Raw genomic sequence first — 16,476 nt, 5'->3', positions numbered from 1 at the left:
CCTCTTCTGGCGTGCGGGCATACATGGAGGCAGAATGTTGTATACATAATAAATAAATCTTAAAAAAAAAAAAAAGAAGAAGAAGAGGAGGAGAAAGAGGTAAGGAGAAAGAAATGGGGGGGGTGCTGAAGCAATGGCTCAGTAGCTAAGAGCAGTTACTACTCTTATAGAGGACTGGAGTTCAGTTCCCAGCACCCATATCAGGCCTCTCCTAGATGCCTGTAACTTGGATTCAGGGGATCCAATGCTCTCTTCTGACCTATGCAGGCACCTACATACATGCACACACACCCATACAGACATATTACCTACATACATGCATGCACATCCACACAGACATATCACCTATATATATGCATGCACGCCCACACAGACATATCACCTACACACATGCGCACACACCCACACAGACATCACCTACACACATGCGCACACACCCACACAGACATATCACCTACATACATGCTCGCACACCCACACACAGAGACATATCACCTACATACATGCACACACACTTACACACAGGCATATCACCTACCCACAGGCGCACATACCCACACACAGACATATCACCTACATACATGCTCGCACACCCACACACAGACATACATAGCTGAATCTTTAAAGTGCTTGCCACACAACCACAAAGGCCTGAGTCCAGCCCCTCTCCCCTCCCGTCTCCCTGAAATAGGCCCACAAGTTTAGCCCAGGCTGACCTCAAACTCACAATCATCCTGCCCTCACCTCCTCCACGCTACGATGACTTGGGTACACACCACAGCCAGATCCTCAACACACTTTTCACCCAGGCATAAACACCTGGCAAACCCCAACCCCACCCAAACCTGCTGTCCACAGTCTCTGAGCCCAACCCATACTGATGCACGATTAATAAAAACTCAGAGAAACTGAGGTTCAGTCTGAAGATCTGAGAAGCAAATTAGCTGGCCACTGGCTCGCACCTTAACCTCAGTCCCAAATGGCCATCCTGCCTCCAGAAATTTCAGAATGAGACTGTGTCTGAGAGCTGTCTCTCCCATTGTATAATCCTCTCTATTTCTGGGATTAAAGGCATGCACCGCCCGGCTTCTATGGCAAATTACTGTGGCTACTGGAATTAAAGCTGTGCACTACCAATGCCTGGTCTGTAAGGCTGACCGGGGGGAGGGGGAGAAAGAGGTGCTGTTTTACTCTGTGATCTTCAGGCAAACTTTATTTATTAAAATACAAATGAAATGCCACTACACCATACAGCTGAGTCCTGCCAGACAATCAGCCTCTGCCACCGACAGGGCTTCCAATCTGGGCTGAGGGATCTGCTGGGACACTCCACGGTAAGTCACACAACCCGTTGCTTTTCCTGAAACGTACCTACTGCCCCTCTCTGTCCCTAGTTCTGTCCCTAGTTCTTGGTTGGCAAGGTCAGTATCAGGCAGTTCACCCACCGATCATCCCATCCGATCATCCTCTACTCTGGCTCTACTTTCCAGGAGGCTCAGCCCACCAACTCCCTTCTGGGAGCCTCCTGGATGTCCTGACCTCTCCCTGTCCAGTCAGTACCTTCTGACCTGTGGGCAACCAACCTAGCTCTATGGACTCCTCCGTAAGACTCCAGCCCCTGACAGTGAACAAGCACCAAAAGTGGGCTCAATTGAATTTCTGCAATTCCAAGTCTCTACTCCATTGTTACTTTAACCCTCAATTGTAGTCTTAAAGCAAAGCCCCGGCTCGTGTAATTAAAACGACCACTGCGCTCTTGAAGGAGTGACGAAAGCCAGGGCTGCTTTCAGGGTCACAAAACCCCAAGCTCAACTCCAAGACCCGTACCAGCCGGTACCAGACCTACAGCCTCCCCGCTCCGCCCACGTGGTGAGCTCATCTAGGTTCCTCCCCTTAGACCCGGGATTCGGGGACCTGTCCCTCTCTGCTACGTTCTGCGCAGGCCCGAGTCTTAGACTCCACCCCGCCCCCAGTCTGACTGTTCTTTCTGGTGGAACCTGACCAACCATGGTGAATTTGGGCCTGTCCCGAGTGGATGACGCAGTGGCCGCCAAGCACCCGGTGAGAAGGCTGGCCTGGGGTGCTGGATCTAGTTCTCAGAAGCTGACCTGAAGCAGTCTACAGGCAGGGGGAGCTCCTTCATGGAGTGGCGGAGCGGGGACCCTCCTGCCTTGGGGATAGAGACGCTGAAGGAGTTTAGGAGAGGGTGGGATATATCCGGTCCCCAGTGCCCCTCTCCAAACCAGGTCACGCCCAAAGGAGGAGCAGGAGGGGAGGAAAGGGAACTGAGCCATGAACACCAACCACCACCTCCATCCCAGGGGCTCGAGGAATATGCCGCGTGCCAGTCGAACGCCTTCATGAAGGGCGTTTTCACCTTTGTCACAGGTAGGCTGGTTCCAGGGATCTTGGGACACAATAAAAGAACACACCTTAAAGGGAAAAAACTGTAACCTACTGTCCCGCCCTGTCTCTGCACAAGGTGGCGCCACGTCATCTTGCCTGCGGCTGCAGGTGCAGTGGACACTAAGACCATCACCTTGCAGGCTGATCAATGATTTCTTGGCTCTCGGCAGGCACTGGTGTGACTTTCGGCCTGCAGCTGTTCATTAAGCGGAGGTTTGCATACCCGGTGCAGTGGAGCTTGCTGGTGTCTGCTAGTGAGTACTCCGTAGTGGGTACCATCCTGGGCCCTGAAATGCATCCATTGCCAGGGACTCGTCAATGTTAGTGTGTTTCCGATTAAAGACTTAACTGTGATCCAGCTCCAGTTTTGGCTGGAGCCCTACCCACCCTGTCTGCCCAGAAGTAGTTGTGCCGAGTCCCCTTGTAAAAAGTGCAGGGGCTAAGGTCCCCCAACTCACCACCCTCCTGCTTCCCGCTCTCCAGTTGTAGGATCTGTGGCCAGCTACAAAGTGACAAAAACGGAGTCTCAGAAATGCAGAGATCTCTGGATCTTCCTGGAGACAGGTCAACTCCCCAAAGACATGAACACAGGTGAGAGGGCCCCAAAGGGGCAGCAAGACATTTCAGGAAGATGAGCTCACGGGGACTCAAGTGATAGACTGGTCCCTTCCCTCTGGCTAGTCTTGCTTCCCCCTTGAGGGGCTGAGGCTCGAAGCCTCAAGAACAACAAAGACTGAGCAGTGTGTTCCCTGGAGGAGGAGCTAGGAAACTAGGGTGACCCTGAGACAGAGTGAAGGGCCTTGTAAGGTGTGGGACAGGGCACAGCAGTTAGCCCAACAACTCAGAAGAGTGTCTAGGACTGAGACCCTGAATCTGATACCAAGTTGGTGGGCCTCAAGCTTGCTTGTCCTTGTTACAGAAGTCAGGTGTTTTTGGTTTTTGTTCTTCTGAGAAAGGGTCCATCACCCAGGCTGGCCTTGAATCCCTGCTTCCACCTCCTAGGCTTGGGATTATAAGTCTGTTTAACCACATCTGACAGGAGCTCTGTTTTTCTCATGATAGAACAGAATCAGGATCCCTCAAAAACCAGACATAGGCCAGGCTGTGGTGGTGCACACCTTTAATCCCAGCACTTGGGAGGCAGAGGCAGGTGAATCTCTGTGAGTTTGAGGCCAGCCTGGTCTACAAAGCAAGTTCTAGGACAGCTAGGACTGTTACACAGAGAAACCCTGTCTCAAAAAAAAAAAAAAAAAATCAAAAACAAAAACAAAACAAAACAGAAACAGAAAAACCCACAGACGTGAATCCAGCTGTCTCCTTTTGCCTCTTACAGATCATCACAACTAGAAGAGCTCTGGCTGCTTAGGGTGTGGAGGATCTGAAGAGAGGAATCCTGGAACACTGACTGCGACACTAACTCCAGGCTGGTCCTTCCTACCTCGCCAAACACACACACACGCACACACGCACACACACGCCCTGTCCCCGCACGTGTGTTTAGGCAGGCCTGCCTGACAACCAATTCTAGGACTCGCCCAGGAGTTCAGCTCAGAAAAGGACTTGGAAGACAAGGGGTGGGGGTGGGGTGGGGGGGTGTATCCTCCAGAGCAGCAAGAAGTCGGGGTCTCAGAGAGGGTTGTATCCTGTTGCTCACAGCTGTGGGGGCAGCAGCCTGCGAGTGGCGAGAGAGACTTCTCTATTTTCTCTAGTACTTTGGGGTCCCTCTTCTGACCTCTAGGCCCCGAGTCCAAGGAGAATTGCGGAGGGTTGTAACTAATAAACGGCTTGTCCTTTTCCTACCTGAGCTCTGAAGCAATTAAACCAGTTGGTGAGGTTGTTCCATGGGTAGAGTGCCTGCTGCTAAGCCTGCTGACTGAGTTTAATCCCCAAGAACCACGTGGTGGGAAGAGTAACAACTAATCTCTACTGTGGTGTGTGGGTTCCCGTTACACATGCACAGGCCCACACAAAAGAAATACAGGTGTAGGGGCTGGAGAGATGGCTCAGTGGTTAAGAGCACTGACTGCTCTTCCATAGGTCGTGAGTTCAATTCCCAGCAACCACATGGTGGCTCACAGCCATCTATAATGAGACCTGGCGCCCCCTTCTGGCTTGCGGGCACACATGGAAGGAATGCTGTACACATAATCAATAAATATTTTTAAAAAAGAGAAAGAAATACAGGTGTAATATTAAAAAGAAAGCCCAGGCAGTGGTGGCACACGCCTTTAATCCCTGAACTGGGGAGGCAGACGCAGGCAGATCTCTGAGTTTGAGGCCAGCCTGATCTACAGAGCAAGTTCTAGGACAGCCAGGGCTACACAGAGAAACCCTGTCTCAAGAAAAACAAACAGGCAGTTCGAGGCCAGCCTGGTTTACAGAGCAAGTTCCAGGACAGCTAAAGCTACAGAGAAACCCTGTCTCCAGAAAACAAAAACAAACAGAATGTGAGGGGTGAGAAGATGTGATCATGCCCCTTTGTGGCTGCACGGCTGATCTTGGAGGATATGCAGAAGTTGCAAATGTAGAGCCCCAGAACTGGATGTTCCTTCCAGCCATCTGGGCCATGTAGTTACACCAGTGCCTATCCTCTGGAAGTCTACCAGAGGAGAACAACAGAGGTAGGAGCAGTCAGAGCCCAGGCAGGGGCATGAGTCCTGCCCACCTGCTTGGCATCAGTGAAGCCCCTTCTCCAAGAAGGAACAAGCAGCAGAGCTCCAAAGGAAATGTCTTGGGGAGAAAGGAGACCACCCACACCAACGAGCCCTCTTTAAAAAAACAAACAGAGATTGTCCCAACCTTGGTATCCCAGAGCACAAAGACTTGGTCTTGACCAGCTACACCTCTACTGAGCTTGTCAATTGGATGTCTGTGGGAAAAAATAGTGGGCAGGGTGGCAGCAGGCCTCACACAGTCGAAGCTTGAGCCAAGTTAGTTTTCTTGTAGAAACTGAGGTAGATGGTCTATCAGTGTCTGTGCTGTTGCCAACAACATACCACAGACTTGGGCAGATTATAATTTAAAAAAAAAAATGGTTTTTTTTTTTCCAGACAGGGTTTCTCTGTGTAACAATCCTAGCTGTCCTGGAACTCTCTTTGTAGACCAGGTTAGCTATCCTGGAACTTGTTTTGTAGACCATGCTGGCCTTGAACTCACAAAGATCTGCCAGCCTCTGCCTGCCCAACTAAAAAAACAAAAACAAAGAAACCACAAAAACAAAACTTGTTTTAACCCACGGTTCTAAAGGCCAAAGGTCCAGCCACCCAGTGGTGGCTGTCATTCTGGCAGAGTCCAGAAACATCACAGGTCATCACACGGTCAGAAACAGAGCATACATGTCGCTTCCTCCTTTCTATAAAGCCATCGAGGTTTGACCATGGTGGCTCTACCCTGGTAACTTAAATTCTAATAATCTCTCAAAAGCCCTACCTAAAGGACACAGTCCTGTTTCCTACCCTCTTAAAACTTCACACTGGGGGTGGGGTATAAACTCCAGCATGAGCTTCAGCTTTGGAGGACACGCCATCTTCAATCCCTGGCATTGTTTTAAGAGCTCTTCTGGGGGTCAGGGACCCAGGCGTCCTTCAGTCTCTTTCCTGTTGTAATGGCCCCCACTTCTCAATCTAGCTCATCATGCCAGGTGGCTCCACCAGCTCCAGACACTGCGTCATCATCCCATTTAACAGAAGGAAAAAGGGGGGAAGAGGACAGTTCATCTGCCATGTCTGTATACGCAGCACTGGCCAGAACTAAGTCACATGGTACATCAACCGAAAGGAAACCCAGGAAGGCAGCTTTACTCTGGACAGCCATTTATTTGCTCCACTAAAATTCAGGAGTTCTGTATCTGAGGGAAAAGAAAGAGTCAATCCTAGGGGCTATAATTTGACTCTGCCTCAGCTGGACACCAAGCTGGGCCACCAAAAGCCGTGGCCATGTCAGGTCCTTCCAGCCCTCTTGAGAATGAGGCGTTGACCAGAAGGGAGGCAAGGGGTGACCGCAGAGTTTAGACTGGACAGCAAAGTGGCTGAAAGGCAAAGGATCCATGTGAGAGGACATGGGGAGAGAACACAAATGTGTCCTGTGTTAGACATATGTGCTGACTCCATAACCTCCAAAATCCATCCACTGAAGTCCTAACCCACAGGACCTCAGAAGGCAACCATTGGAGATCAGCCCTTTAATGAAGTGATTAGGGCCGACTGATGCCATAGGGACCAATCCAGTCTTTCTGGCATCCTTACAAGAGGAGATTAGGACACAGACTGGTACAGAGGGACAACCTCACAGGAGCAAAAAGCATCTACAGCCGAGGGGAGACATAGCAGAAGAAGTAGCCATGCAACACCCTGACCGGGCCTTCTATTCCCAGACTGAAGAACAGACGCCTGAAGAAGAGTAAGCTCCCCACTGGTACTGAGTTATGCAGCCCCATGCACATCAGGATGCAGAAAGTGTCTGTCTCACAGACCCCACGGTGTGCTGGGCTGCTGCCGACTGCTAGCACACTGCTCTAAGGGAAGGGGTATGGTGTAGATGTGTGGTCTTGTTCCTGCCAATAATTGGGGACCCAAGATCCAGGGGGCTGAGGGAGGCAGGAGTCAAGCAGGGTGGTACCAGACAGGGCCAGCACAGGTCTGGAAAAGTTGGAAGACATGGAACAGTGCTGGCCAGAAGCTGGGGTGGGGTGCTAGGTCACCCAGTGCCTGGGCTTTGAACTAGGAGTATGGGTTGGAGAGAGGTCTCCCCAAGCACTGACACTGAGGTTAGATGTAGGAGGCACAGTCGAGCGCTCTGTGGCCCCTAGAGTAGGGGAGAGAACAAAAAGGTGGGGTGCTGGGTACACAGATTGCTCACCACCAAGAGGACTCTGGTGTCCAGTGGAACCCCTGAAGCAGCAGCCTCGGGACTCATTGCCCTTAGAGCAAGCACCCAGAGGTGATCTTGAGAATGAAATTCTGAAAGGATGGAATTCCAGGGTTCTCTGGGTATTGAGAACCTTAGTCCCATCACAATGACCTGAAATTCCGAGGACAATCTCAACTTAGGCTCAGTTGTGAGCCGGGAGGCTGAGAGGCACACAGGACCCTTGGAGGACCTTTAGGGCCCCACCATGAAGATTCACAATGAAGCAGCTGTAGAAGCACAGATACAGGAGCTAAGGACCATCACTCGGCTCCAGGGTGAGCCACACTGGGGATTGCCACTCTGGCCTGCTATTAGGCAGCTTGTCATCTTACAACCCGCCCAGGTCCCCTTGGGCAAAAGTTCCAGAAGGGCCTGCCATGTGAGGGGGCGGGGAGCTTTTGTGAGATTTGTGCATTTACCACAATCTTGTTCCAAAGTTGGAGGGACTGAGGAGGGATCGATCTGATTCTAGGCGCAGGGGCTGTGAAAGAGACAAGGGTTCCCCATCCCTGGTCTTGGCCTCACCCTCTTTACTGCCCCGCATCCATCCCTGGAGAGCCTTGTAGATTACCATTTGAGCAGGGAAGCCCGTGTCTTCCAGGGAAGGGGAAAGATTATGGTTGTGGAGGCAATGCCGCATTCCACTAGCCTCTCTGGATGCTTTGCTGGAATTCTCAGCCAGTCCTTCAGCCTACCGTCTGGTAATCTTGTTCCCTCCATCACCTACAGAACAATGTCGGGCGCTCCAGATCCAGGGCGTGAAGGAGAAGACGGCACAGAACAAGGCTACACTAGGCCTCCTGCGCAGCAACCTCCGTCGAGGGGCCCAGGAGTGGGCTTTGGCTAAGAAGGTGAAAAAGCCCCACCCCCTTCGCAGTCTGGGGATAAGAGGTGGCGGTTCACTTAACACGTGCACACACCCTACCCCTTTCTCTGGCCCAGAAGGGCTGCAGGGATGGGTACTTTTGTGACTGGCGTCCAGGGCAGGTTCCCCAACACCCACCCGGAGTGCTTAGTACCTGCAGGTACTCCATAGTACCACGGGACTCCTTGGGCTCTCTGACCTGCTTTCCGGACCCCAGCACACTGGAGCAGGGATGGCCCTGGAGGGGTCCTGTGCGCTCTGCTCAGGGGTCCCAGGACCAACGGTCTCCTTGCTGGATTAGCGGCGAGTAAGAGGTGCAGGGGGATATGTCTGAGTACATCAGTGCCCAGGGAAATGCAAAAGGGCCAGGCTCCTGGCTCAGTCACCGCCGCTCCACAGTATGATCAGCGGACCATCTCCAAAGCCTGCGGGAAGGACGTGTCTATGAGGCTGGCACACCGCCGTTGTTCTATGGAGGTAACGAGGCAGAAAGGATCCCTCGCCCCTTTCCGTCCCAGTCCCCGAGGCCCGCCTACAGTAAATGTAATGAGGCCGGCGGCGGGAAGGCATAGCGGGTTCCCACCTCCTGCTCCCCGTTGGGCAGCCGCGGGTCCCTGACTCGCAGTCTTCCTGGGGTCCCCGCGGCGCTCCCTCTCGCACACACGCGCGGGTGCCCTCCCTGACCCAGGTGGCTCGGGAGAAGCTGCGCAAGTACGTCTTCGACCGTGTGAATGCACACAACGTACTGATCCATCTGGCTCGGCGACGGGGACAGAAGCTGGAGAGCTTGCAGCTGGAGCTGGCCAGTCTGCGGAACCAGCCTGATGCCACAAAAGAGGAGCTAAAGCTGCTGCAGGTGCCAGGGGACCCGGCGGGGGCAGCGGAGAGCATCCGACTTTGCACTGGAGCTTTCCAGGAGAGGCATGATTCCGAAAGGGTGGTTCTATGCCAGAGGATGTGGAAATGTCTGTGAAGGGAACGAAGTCCCACCTTCAGACAGGGCCTCTGTGTCAGGGCTGGATCGCTAATTAGGCGGGGTTCTGCAGGAAGGGCATCTCCTTTGTAAGGGTGACGGTCTTTGTAAAAGAAAAAAAAAAAAACTTTAACAGGTGAGATTGGCCCCCAACAGAAGGGTGGGACTACATCAGAAGGGTGGGATCTGCGGATGGGCAGGACCTTTTGGTTAGTTTGTGCCCTTACATGGCTGTGTACAAACAGGAAAATTTACTAACAAGAAGCAGGAAACCGATGTCTTGAGGTAATGTTTTATCATACAGCTGTAAACAGAAAGTGGGATTCAAAGCCATTTTATACATGGTGACTGGGTGTATAAGATGTACAATAATAACTTCACCTGCAGGACCTGGTGCCAGGGGTAGAACTAAGGGAGCCCGACACCCTTGTGTGAAAGCCCAGCCCCCCCCCCACTCCCATCCCCCAGCCAGTGCCCTCCTCATCAGGATTCTGCCCCTTCACAGCTGATCTAAGGTTCTGGGGAGGTGGGTCTTGTTACCAAGCCTTTTCAGTGATCCAACTCCACCACTGCCATCAGATTATCCGCCAGCTGGAGAACAACATTGAAAAGACTACGCTCAAGATCACCACCAGCCGGAACATCCACATGCTGTACTCAGACCTGCTGGACTACCTTAAGAAGGTGAGCCCCGCCCCCAGGGAGCCCCGCCTCCAATCTCTTCCAGGCAGCCTGCAAAGTGGCTCGAAAAAGTGTATGGGAACATTCCTTAGAGAACTTCATTTTTGTCGTTCCACACAAACATATTATGGGGTGCGCCTATTATTTTGGCTTAAGCCTGGGCATGGTACCACAGGTCTGTGATCTCAGAACTCAAGAGGCTAAAACAGGAAGATTACATATCCCAGGGCAGTCTGGGCTACATGGCGAGACCCTGTCTCAAAAACAGATGCAAATCATCACACACACACACACATCACATCACAAAAACCACAGAATTGTTTCACATACTAACTAGTTTAGTTTGGGTCTTTGAGGGTCAGAGATGAGTGATACTCCCTTCCCAGGGAGTCCCTTAACATGGTTCAGGACAGATTCCTTTTCCACCTCCAAAAATATGCTGGACTCACATCTCCCTGCCCTCTTTGGATCTGGCTACCCTGATTTCTGTATTGGAAGCCAGAAGGAAGCAGATTCTGGCCCCTGTACATCCCAGGGAACCATGACCGTGAATCTCACTGAGCACACTCCACGGAGTGGCTCCCATAGAGCAAAGATCTGCAGTGGAAGTGGGGGAGAAAGGACTTCAGGGCAGCAGGGTACAGAAAGCAGCACGGTGGACAGGCCTGGAAATCCCTAATGCTTTAGCCCTTGAAAGGGAGGTGAATGAGCGGCGTGGCTCGCTGGAGAAAGGGTTGGAATGTGGGCAAATGCAGAAGCTTTTCCCTGCTGGGGTAATGTCCCTGAGCCAAGGTCTCGGCGTCATGCTCTGGTCTGTCCCTCTTACCTGACCCTAGTGCTGGAGGCCCAACTGGAGGCCCTGCCCACCTTTCCTTCCTGTGTCCAGCCCTCGCCACACTCCTTCACCTGGGTATTCTTGTAGGACTTTCTCTCCAGAACAAACACACCTGAAACAAATCCCAATATCAACATTTTTTTTAAAATCAGCAAAGATTCGGCATGTGCCGGTTTTAACAGCAAAATATCAAAAGCTAAGCTTCCCTGGCCATCGATGCACCTAGCCTTGTGCTAAATATGCTATCTTCTCCATCCACCCTGACAGAAACCTTCCAAAAAAGTCAGGATCACCCTAGAAAGGCTAGATGTGATCCCAAGATCACATCGCTAGCTGGTCAGAGTGAACTTCACTTTGAGCCCTGTCTCCAAGCCCATCTTTCAAGTCCCTCTGTTCCACTTCAGACCAAAGATGCCCGCAAGCAAACCCTCCTGGGTTTCAGAGTGCTGGGGTACAGCACTGAGTCATCACATCCTCTTGTCCTAGGTAGTGAGTGTCCATAGGCCACCAATGACTATCCACACTAGAACACTTCTTTCTCCTGGTTGCTCTGTGCCTTGCCCAGAGGCTAGGCCACAGACAGAACCCCTATCCTGTCTCCAGGGCTCACACAGTCTGGGAATGAAGGATGGAGGGGAATCGGAAGTCTCAGGAAAGCCAGCAATAGGGTATGATGGCATCAGAGGAATCCATGGCTTCATGACCATGCTGCCTTTGCCCATCCTGATAGGTGCTGGCGGGCTACCCCACGGAGCTAGACAAGCTTCAGAACCTGGTAACCAACTACTGCTCGGAGCTGTCAGATATGACCGTCATGTCCCAAGATGCCATGATGATTACTGATGAGGTCAAGGTGAGTCCAAGGATTGAGGAACCATCAGTAGCTGGCTTACCTGATCCTGTCTTGTTCGGGACCTATCTGGACATCCTGTGCCTACTACACTACCCATCCTCACTGGAGAAATCCACTGTTAGCCCTACCGACTGCTCTGCTCACCCATGGGACAGAGAAAGCCAATTTGGGCACAGAGGCCATAATAGAGGTGGCCAGGAAAGTGGGCATCTATTCACCTTGTCACTACCAAGATCCCTGTCTCAGGGCTGGAGAGATGGCTTAGCGGCTAAGAGCACTGGCTGCTCTTCCAGAGAGGTCCTGAGTTCAATTCTCAGCAACCATATGGTGGCTCACAACCATCTGTAATGATATCCGGTGCCCTCTACTGGCCTGCAGGCAAACATGCAGACACACTGTATACATAATAAACAAATAAATCTTTAAAAAAAAAAATCACTGTCTTTAGGGAGACAGGACTAGGGAAGCCAGCAACTCCCATCCTCCTGAAGTGGGCAATTCACCTAGTAGTCCACCACATCACATCTAGGTCAGTATGGCCAACAGAGGCAAAGGATTTCAGAAGTCTCCAGAGTGGCTTTCCAAGGAAGTATGTTTGAATGGGCTCTGAAGGACCAGCAAAGTCCAGGGATAATCAGAGCTCAAAAGGAGAAAGGACAGAAAAACCAAGGCTGTTGCCACATATTAGTGCACAGAAATTTACGTGACTTCCCTGCAGGAATCACTGGGGGCTATAGGGTCTTACAGCCTCAGAGAAGATAAAGGACACATGAACAGATTGTGCTTTATGCTGAGTGTGGTGCCACAGGCCTTTGATCCCAACACTTGGGAGGCAGAGTTGGGTCGATCCATGAGTTCGAGGCCAGCCTGGTCTACAGAGTGAGTTTCAGGACAGCCACGGGCTACACAGAGAAACCCTGTCTTGGGAAACAAACAGAAAGATATCACAGATTGTGTTTTATAATGGCACACATTAACTGCAGGTGCCAGAAGGTGCGGGAGCAGAACTACTGGCTGTGTGACCCGGCCAGCAGCAGAGTGGGGGTGGCCAGAAGCCATTCCCATGACCGACAGGGGATGGGAATCTTTAAGGGGTGACCACAGTGAGCTTTGATGATAGGAGCAGTGTGAGAGCAGGAGGGACGGAGAGAGGGAGGGGGGATAGCAGTTTTCAGCCTCAAAAGCAGAATGGGGGAGAGACTAGGGTTGAGAATAAAGGGAATGAATTACTTTTAGATACGTTAAATCTTAAATCCAGTTTAATGGATTCCAAGTGGAATAGACCAGGAAGCAACTAAAGAAAGGTAAGGGCCTAGGGGAAAGGGGGAGAGGGAGAGAGAGAGAGAGAGAGAGAGGAGAGAGGGGAGAGGGGAGAGAGGAGAGAGGAGAGAGGGGAGAGAGAGAGCTCCTGGGCTAGAGAGAAAAGTCAGTAGGCATGTGTTCACCACGAGTGTCTGCACTACAGAGGCAAAGGGGCACCCAAGAGGACAGTGGGAGTCAGTAAGAAGAAAAGAATGGCCAGCTTTCTTCCATAGTCCAATAATATAAAGACTAAAATCTGGCCACTGGCTTTAGAACCCTGGGAGGACCCTTGGTGTGACGGTATCCCCACTGACTTTCTATGTCCCCAGAGGAACATGAGGCAAGGGGAGGCGACCTTCATCGAGGAGCGAAGGGCACGGGAAAATCGGCTGAACCAGCAAAAGAAGCTTATTGACAAGATCCACACCAAGGAGACCAGCGAGAAGTACCGCCGTGTACATCTTGAGCCACGCCCCATGGCACCCACCACTCCTTGGGGGAAGAGCCGGGAGGACCCTTCATTTCTCATTCTCACCTGGTTCTTTCTTCCATCAGGGCCGAAGGGACTTGGATTTCCCCTCCAATCTGATGAGTATCGATACCATGAAGGGTGAGCTTCAGTTCCTAGCCTTGTCCAGCCAAGGTCACCAGTAGCCAGCAATGACTGGGACTGCCCAGCCATGTCATTATGAGACCAGTGGTCACTAGGGTGAGGAAGACAGACAGCCCCTGCCTCTCCCTGACTGTCCCTGAAGAATCTATGGCACAAGGTGGCTACAGAGATGCTATCTCTAGCAACTAGAACTCAGGTGCCCAGTGACATCAGAACCACTTCCCAGAGCCACATGATGCCATGTTGCTCCTGGTCCTTGACTGTCCTTGAGTTTCCCAAGGTACTCTGAAGGGTCAGGCTAAAGAGGGCAGGTACAGGTACAGGTCACACGAGGGCACCTAACATCCTGGGTGTCTTCTCCGAAGCCAGAGTGTCTAAAGCCACCAGGTAGCCATTCCTGCATGCTGACTAGGCCCTCCCTTTCTGCTCTGCCCAGTGAGGAAAAAAGAAACTTCCATAGCAGATATGGAATACCAGACAGAAGTGACCACTTTGGTAGAGAGGGTCAAGTCTGCTGTACAGTGCTCCCACCTCTGGGTAAGTCTCCCTGACACCTGAAGGGTGACTAAGCTAGGCCAGGACCTGGGGTACTCTGCAGAAAGCTCACAAAGCTTAACCTTCTCTTGGAGGCCCCCAAACACGATGCTCCCAAGCCTGGAACAAGTTTGGGCTTTTCTGAGGCATGTGGATGGCATGTCCTCACCATATTCTAGGCACAAGACAGAAATGGAAAAGAAACGAATGAAATGTATGTCCCGGCAATGCTGAAGCATGCACAGGCAGCCCGTATATGGCGCTTCTGTTGAACTTGTCCATATTGGGTTTCACGGTCTAAGTTGATGAAGACGATGACCAGCCTCTTCCTCAAGAGGGCACCAGATCTTATTACAGGCAGTTAGGAGTCACCATGTAGTTGCTGGGAATTGAACTCAGGGCCTTTGGAAGAGCAGGCAGTGCTCTTAATCTCTGAGTCATCTCTCTAGCCCCATGCATGGGACAGAGTCTGCTAGAATTTGAAAGTTCAAATGCTAAGGACATGAACCCCTTCCCAACTTGACAGCCACAGCGAACTGACCTCCTTTTGTCATAGACCTACCTGAGTTACCATTGTCAGGCCTTGAGGTCCCATCCACAGCATCTTGACTGAAGGCGATACATGGTCTCTTCATGATAGATGGAGTTACTTACCCTCTTCCCGTCATGAGAGCTATGTTCAGGTTACCCTTCTACCCAGCCCCTCATAAACTGTAGCACCCAAAAGTATTCAGTGTCATAACTGAGCCCCAAGTACACAAAGCTGCACTCTCCACTGGGAGAGGCTCAGGAGAAACAAGGGCTAGGAGGCCCTACTGCCTTTCAGACCCACACCCATTTCTCCCTGCCCTGGACTGCTTAGGACATAGCGGGCCGCTTCCTGGCTCAGAAGAACACAGAGGAGAACCTGGAGCTGCAGATGGAGGATTGTGAGGAGCGGCGGATGCAGTTGGAAGCCCTGATGAAGAAGCTGGAACTGGAAGAGGCACTGCTCAAATTCCACCAGACACCCAGTTCTGTTGGGTACGTTCTGGGGCTGCTGGATGGCCCCACAGGTACAAGTTAGTAGCTGCACATACCTATAGCCAGTAAACCTGGACATCCGCAGAAAAGCTAAGGACCCACCCGCTTGAAGCTGAATTTATGAGTCCCTGAAGTTGACACACCTGGCTCAGGACTCCTGTGGGCCCTGAGTACTGTCTGTCCCACCCTTACTGCTATGCCTACCTCTTCCCCAGCTTTAATTCGATTGAAAAAAAGATGAAGAACATGCTAGAAGAGGAAGAAGCAAGGCTCCAGCTGGCCCACAGCAACATGACCAAGAGCCAGCAGCTGCTGCTGGCCATCCAGACAGGTATTGACAACCTCTACATCCGGCTCATCGGCATCACCTTGCCAGCCACCCAGGTACCGGCCCTCGCGGGGAGCTGCTTGCATAAGGTCCTCATGTGGGGACACTAGAAAAACAAGCTGCCCCTCTGGCCTACAGAAAGAAATAGCAACGTCGGACACCCTTGATGTGTATGGCAAGCTGGAGTATTGCGAGGGGAAGCTCATATACCTAGCTGAACGTGTGCAAATGCTGACCAGAGATGAGGAGGTAGCCCCGGGCCATGGAAGGGTACCCACAAAGCCCATGTCCTATCCAAGCTGATAAGGGTGCTGCCCTGCAGGTCGACACAAAGGTGAGGGATGCCCTGGAATCATCCACTCTAAAGGAGAAACATAATACCAGGATTACCTTTGAGGACCAAGAGGAGGACATGATAGGTGAGCCCCTAGATGGGGGAAGAGGAACTAGATAGAGCCTGAACTCAAGGCAAGAGATGGCACACCTCGGTCTGAATGGAACATACTGGCAGACTGGGTGCTTAAGAGAAAGGTTTTAATTGAGGTGACAGAGGTTAACCTTTACGAGGATTTTTTTTTTTTTTGAGACAAAGGGGCATATCATGGAATGGGTCATAAAGACCATTAGTGGGATTCCTGTCGCAAAGACAGGGTAGGGTGAACGGCGAAGGACGTCTAGTATGAGTGATCCTGGCAAATCCTGGTTTCTTGGCACCTGGCCTTGGGTGACTTAGGGCAGGGGTCAGATCACAGAGTCTTCAGGCACTGGTCCATCTCTGAGAGGAGCTGCAGACACAGAAGGCCTATGGCAACAAAAGCAAACGGGTAAAGAGGGGTAAGGGGGATCTCTGGAAAGAGGGGGCCAGTCACTCCTTTTTTGCCTGTGCAGAAACCTTCCAGTTTGCCGACGTGGACCATAGCTACGTCCCTTCGCGGGCCGAGATAAAGAAACAGGGCCAGCGATTGATCGAGGGGAAGCTCAAGATGTCCAAAAAGAAGAAAAAGTAGCCCTGTCCGGGCTTTAATATACAAATAAAAATTTTTCCATAACTACTCTAGGGAAATTAGAAACCGCCTCGGACTTTCAGGGCGGGAAGGCGGGGCTTGGACGGAGAGAAGAAGGGAGGGGCTGCTCGAAAGGGGCGGGATCTAGGGC

The 16,476-nt window shown here is 51.8% G+C and overlaps 2 protein-coding genes across 3 annotated transcripts; both read left to right on the top strand.

The window, feature by feature from the left end:
* Positions 1–1,972: 1,972 nt before the first annotated feature.
* Tmem141 (transmembrane protein 141) lies at positions 1,973–4,003 on the top strand. 2 transcript variants are annotated; one of them, XM_057754526.1, is made up of 5 exons: positions 1,973–2,061; positions 2,322–2,388; positions 2,577–2,660; positions 2,890–2,997; positions 3,740–4,003. In XM_057754526.1, the coding sequence occupies exons 1-5, from the start codon at positions 2,008–2,010 to the stop codon at positions 3,751–3,753; spliced, it is 327 nt and encodes a 108-aa protein (XP_057610509.1). In that variant the 5' UTR covers positions 1,973–2,007; the 3' UTR covers positions 3,754–4,003. The 2 variants fall into 2 exon arrangements, with proteins under 2 accessions (XP_057610509.1, XP_057610508.1); XM_057754525.1 differs by lacking the exon at positions 1,973–2,061 and having other exon boundaries at positions 2,075–2,388.
* A 2,889-nt stretch (positions 4,004–6,892) lies between these two features.
* Ccdc183 (coiled-coil domain containing 183) lies at positions 6,893–16,463 on the top strand. Its single transcript, XM_057754527.1, has 14 exons — positions 6,893–7,589; positions 8,044–8,165; positions 8,579–8,656; positions 8,868–9,035; positions 9,732–9,836; positions 11,399–11,521; positions 13,153–13,278; positions 13,379–13,433; positions 13,873–13,973; positions 14,833–14,993; positions 15,209–15,377; positions 15,460–15,570; positions 15,644–15,740; positions 16,210–16,463. The coding sequence occupies exons 1-14, from the start codon at positions 7,520–7,522 to the stop codon at positions 16,326–16,328; spliced, it is 1,605 nt and encodes a 534-aa protein (XP_057610510.1). The 5' UTR covers positions 6,893–7,519; the 3' UTR covers positions 16,329–16,463.
* Positions 16,464–16,476: the final 13 nt, after the last annotated feature.

Source organism: Chionomys nivalis, chromosome 22 (genome assembly GCF_950005125.1).
Source record: "Chionomys nivalis chromosome 22, mChiNiv1.1, whole genome shotgun sequence".
NCBI lineage: Eukaryota > Metazoa > Chordata > Mammalia > Rodentia > Cricetidae > Chionomys > Chionomys nivalis.
Note: the sequence above shows the minus strand (reverse complement) of the source record. Positions and strands in the feature narration are given on the sequence as shown.